The sequence below is a fragment of the Portunus trituberculatus genome, chromosome 7 (genome assembly GCF_017591435.1).
Source record: "Portunus trituberculatus isolate SZX2019 chromosome 7, ASM1759143v1, whole genome shotgun sequence".
Taxonomy (NCBI): Eukaryota; Metazoa; Arthropoda; class Malacostraca; order Decapoda; family Portunidae; genus Portunus; species Portunus trituberculatus.
Genome location: NC_059261.1, coordinates 5,164,445 through 5,169,043, shown reverse-complemented (window position 1 = coordinate 5,169,043; position 4,599 = coordinate 5,164,445). Strand labels below are relative to the sequence as shown.

At 49.3% G+C, this 4,599-nt stretch overlaps 1 protein-coding gene across 9 annotated transcripts in view; it reads left to right on the top strand.

The window, feature by feature from the left end:
• Positions 1 to 3,764, top strand: part of LOC123518991 (oxysterol-binding protein 1-like) — a 62,868-nt gene extending 59,104 nt beyond the window's left edge. For all 9 annotated transcript variants that reach the window (XM_045280111.1, XM_045280104.1, XM_045280158.1 and 6 more), the window contains 5 exons: positions 1 to 57; positions 356 to 525; positions 1,238 to 1,404; positions 2,757 to 2,977; positions 3,593 to 3,764. The exon at positions 1 to 57 is cut by the window's left edge and continues 94 nt beyond it. In XM_045280111.1, coding sequence (XP_045136046.1) covers positions 1 to 57; positions 356 to 525; positions 1,238 to 1,404; positions 2,757 to 2,977; positions 3,593 to 3,735 — 758 coding nt within the window. In that variant the 3' untranslated portion in view covers positions 3,736 to 3,764. The remainder of the gene's footprint in view (positions 58 to 355; positions 526 to 1,237; positions 1,405 to 2,756; positions 2,978 to 3,592) is intronic.
• Positions 3,765 to 4,599: the final 835 nt, after the last annotated feature.

Here is a 4,599-nt window from a genome sequence, read left to right as displayed (position 1 = left end):
GGAAATACCTGCAAATTATTCCCCTCGGTATTGCCCACCTGGAATTTGGAAACACAGGTAAGCTCTCTCTCTCTCTCTCTCTCTCTCTCTCTCTCTCTCTCTCTCTCTCTCTCTCTCTCTCTCTCTCTCTCTCTCTCTCTCTCTCTCTCTCTCTTTTTCCCTTATTGGTTCTTCAGTCAGTCAGTCAGTCAGTCAGTCAGTCAGCCAGTCAGCCAGCCAGTCACTCAGTCAGCCTGTCACTCACTCACTGACTCAGCCAGCCAGTCACTCCGTCAGTCAGTCAGTCAGTCATTCAGTCACACTTTTCTTAATTAATCATTGTGTCGAGTCATTGCATTCCACCTTCCACCCGCAGGCAACCACTACACCTGGCGGAAGGTGTCCACCACGGTGCACAACATGATTGTGGGCAAGCTGTGGCTGGACAATCATGGGGAGATGGAGATCGTCAACCACCAAACTGGGGATAAATGTTGCCTCAAATTTATTCCTTACTCTTATTTCTCCAGGGAAACACCTAAGAAGGTCCGTGTGTGTGTGTGTGTGTGTGCAGTCTCTATCTTTCCTCTTGTGTTATTTTTCATTCTTTTCTTCCTCTCTTTCTTAATTTGTGTTTGTTTCTCTTCTCAATTTATCAGTCTTTCTATTTGATTTTTTTGTTTTTTCTTTGTTTCTGTCAGTGTTTGCTCTCTTGCGCATACAGTTTGTCAGTCTATTCTCTCTCTCTCTCTCTCTCTCTCTCTCTCTCTCTCTCTCTCTCTCTCTCTCTCTCTCTCTCTCTCTCTCTCTCTCTCCCCCCCCCAGTTTGAAAGATAAGACCAGTTTATGGAAAGAGACAACTCATATTCAAGATTCTATACACTAATGCAAGAGTTAACCAGTACTCTCAATCCTTCACACCTTTCTCTGGCACACTCTGGAACTCCCTGCCTGCTTCTGTGTTTCCTTCTCAATGTTCACCTCCCTAATGCAAGAGTTAACCAGTACTCTCAATCCTTCACACCTTTCTCTGGCACACTCTGGAACTCCCTGCCTGCTTCTGTGTTTCCACCTTCCTGTGACTTGATTTCATTTAAGAGGGAGGTTTCAACACATTTATCCCTTTTTAGGGGGAAGGGGCTAACTCAAACCTGCAAGGGGACTGGCAACTTAGTTTTATTATTTTTATTGTCTTTAGCCTCTTGTTCTTAATCTCACAACAGGGACTGCCTCTTGTATGAGTGTGTGTGTGTTGCAGGTGACGGGGTATGTGGTGGACAGCGAGGGTACGTTGAAGTGGTTCATTACGGGTATGTGGGACGAGAAGATTGAAGCGTGTCGGGTCATCTCCCAGTCACTCAGAGGAGGCAAGCCGGTGTACGAGACTGGGCCCCCTAAAGTCCTATGGAAGAGGAATCCTGTAACGTACGTATGGTGTGGTGTGGTGCGGTGCGGTGCGGTGTGGTGTTAAGTGTAGGCTTGGTGTAATATACCACTCACAGTCAACTCTGGAACTCCCTGTCTGTTTCTCTATTTCCAGCTTCCTGTTACTTGACTTTATTTAATCCCTTCAGTACTGGGATGCATTTTTACCTTGAGATTTGTGTACCATTAGACCATTTTATTGACATTAGGAAGGGTCTATGGAGGTCAGAAGATTAATGGCCACAGTCTTCACTATTTTAACCCCTTCAGTACTGGGACACACTTTTACCTTGAGATTTGTGTACCATTAGACCATTTTATTGACATTAGGAAGGGTCTATGGAGGTCAGAAGATTAATGGCCACAGTCTTCACTATTTTAACCCATTCAGTACTGGGACGCTTTTTTACCTTGAGATTTGTGTACCATTAGACCATTTTATTGACATTAGGAAGGGTCTATGGAGGTCAGAAGATTAATGGCCACAGTCTTCACTATTTTAACCTCTTCAGTACTGGGACGCATTTTTACCTTGAGATTTGTGTACCATTAGACCATTTTATTGACATTAGGAAGGGTCTATGGAGGTCAGAAGATTAATGGCCACAGTCTTCACTATTTTAATCCCCCACATGAGTTTCTGAAGCTGTATAGAATGACCAAATAGTCACCAGAGTGAATATGAGAACACATCATGGTACTGAAGGGGTTAAGAGGGGAATTTCAAGACATTTATCCCTTCACTTTGGCCAACTCTCAGACCTGTAAGGGAACCGGCACCTAAAGGCGGTGTCACACTAGCACTTTTTACGTCGATTAATGCGATTTCCGTCAAATTTTCACCGTTCCGCATGAACTTATCACATGAATTTGTCAGACGGTGGGGATCGTTTCCGTCTGCAAATTTTCTGCCTTTGTTTACATACCAAGACCAAGACCACAAGACTTGCCGCGTCTCCTCAACCTGCTTCCACGTGCATTGGTTCTACCACTAACCATGAACGCATCCATGCACGCTTTTTGGCTTGTTTAGCTCGTCTAAATTTCGTAACACACAGTATTACGTTCAGAGCTGCGTATCTTTGCCGCAGCGTAGCCTCCATGTTTGTTTACATTGTCGGTCTGTGTTGGCGGGAAGTGACAATGAAATACTGTTTGTGTGTGACAGGCCGAAGCCAAAATATTGTCGATTTTCTGAAAAACGACTGTAAAAGTGTTAGTGTGACACCGCCTTAAGTGGACCTTTTTTATGGCATTCCAAGTTACCCTAGACCAGTTTATTCCCTCTTACATTGAAAAAAAAAAAAGCACACACAGATCAAGAGAGTAAATAATCACATCGTATCACACAGGCCGGACGCAGACAAGTACTACAACTTTACTGAGCTGGCGTGTCAGTTGAACGAGATGGAGGAACTAATATGTCCAACTGACTCCCGAAATCGGCCCGACCAGAGGCTCATGGAGGAGGGAAGCTGGGACGAGGCAAACGCTGAGAAACTGAGGCTGGAGGAGAAGCAGCGGGCAACCAGGAGACGCAGGGAGGCCGAGGCAGAGCAGGCAGCAGCGGAAGGTAGGATGAGAGGAGGAAGGTCAAGGAGGTAGGATAAGAGGAAGATCAAGAAAAAGGTAGGATGAGAGAAACAAGGTCAAGGAGAAGGTAGAATAAGAGGAGGAAGGTCAAGGAGGAGGTAAGATGAGAGGAGGAAGGTCAAGAAGGCAGGATGAAAGGAGTAAGGTGAAGGAGGGAAGGATGTTGAATGAATGAAGGATGGAAGGAGATATGGAAAGAGGAAGAGGTGTAGGGGAGGAGAGTGGAAGGACAAGGACATGTAGGAGTGGATTTGAAATGGAGAGGGAAGGATAAAGGGAGATGAAGACAGAGAAAAGGAAGCTACAGTTAGAGGTGAAGAAAGGAAGAGAGAGAGAGAGAGAGAGAGGAAAAGAAGGACTGATAGAGGTAGGAGAAAGCAATGGAAGAGAAATAAAAGAAAAAAAAAAGAAGGTTGTGAGAAGAGAGGAAGTGAGATGTATGTTGTGTTGTTCATTAACTCAAAAACAAACAGCTCCCATACCAATGTTAGCCCCAGTCCCTCCCCCTCCCCCTCCCCCTACCATTGATAACCCTAGCTCCACCCCCTCCCCTCCCCCCATATCACTGGTAACCTCAGCCCCTTCCTGCCCCCAGGCCGTGAGTATCCTGCCTACAGTCCCATGTGGTTCCGCAAGGAGACGGACGACGTGACGGGTGGACTCATCTTCCGCTACACACACGAGTACTGGGAGTGCAAGGAGCGGCAGGACTGGTCCCGCTGTCCAGACATCTTCTAGTACCCGCCCGCCGCCCACCGCCCGCCTTACTTCACCCCTGCCGCGCCCACACAGCGTCCCACCACCCGGAGAGGCAGCGGCGCCGCCCCTGCGGGTCTCTGGGGCAGGAGCCCGGGCCGCGGCCACCCCGTCTAGCGTCACTGTTGCTGCCGCTCGTCCCTTCGTGCTTCTTCCTGCGGCGACTGGATTACATTGTGTTCCAAGCCTCCCCGGCCCGGTCCTTCACACCACACACCAGACATATCACGTCCTCGGCCGCCGCCATGCACCGCCTCGCGCCCCGCAGCTGCTGCTCAATCCCTGCCATGCCGCCGCCGCCGCCGCCGGTCCTGGCAGTGGTCACCAGCGAGGGGCGCACCACACACACCTCACGCTCACCGTACCACTCGTAGACTTACTCCATATCAAGGATCCGGAGCCCTCGGAGGCTTCAGGTGCTAATGCCGTGCTTGGCTGCCAGTCCCCAGGCCCAGGCCCTGGACCAGGACCGAGGCCCCAGTCAGCAGGTGCCAAGGTCCCCAGCCCCCCAGGTCAGCAGGTGCCTAGGTCTCCAGGCCTGTGGCTCCAGGCAGGTCCCTAGGGCCCAGGCTGGCAGGGTGTGGCTGGGAGTGGTGGTGCAGTGCCAGGGAGAGCCGGGCCGGCTGTGTGAGGGGCAGACTGTGTGAATCTGGCACTCTTTGGCACTCTGTTTTGTAGTTTTGACATGATATAATGTGTTCTTTGTTTGTAAGAAATGTTTGAGTACCGCTCAACTTTGGTTTGATTGAGTTGGGTGTGGTTTATAATCCGTTAGAGTACCGGGACTCGTGCAAACACTCGCAGTGATGGGCTGCCCGCTGTACAGGTACATTTTCTCGAGTATTC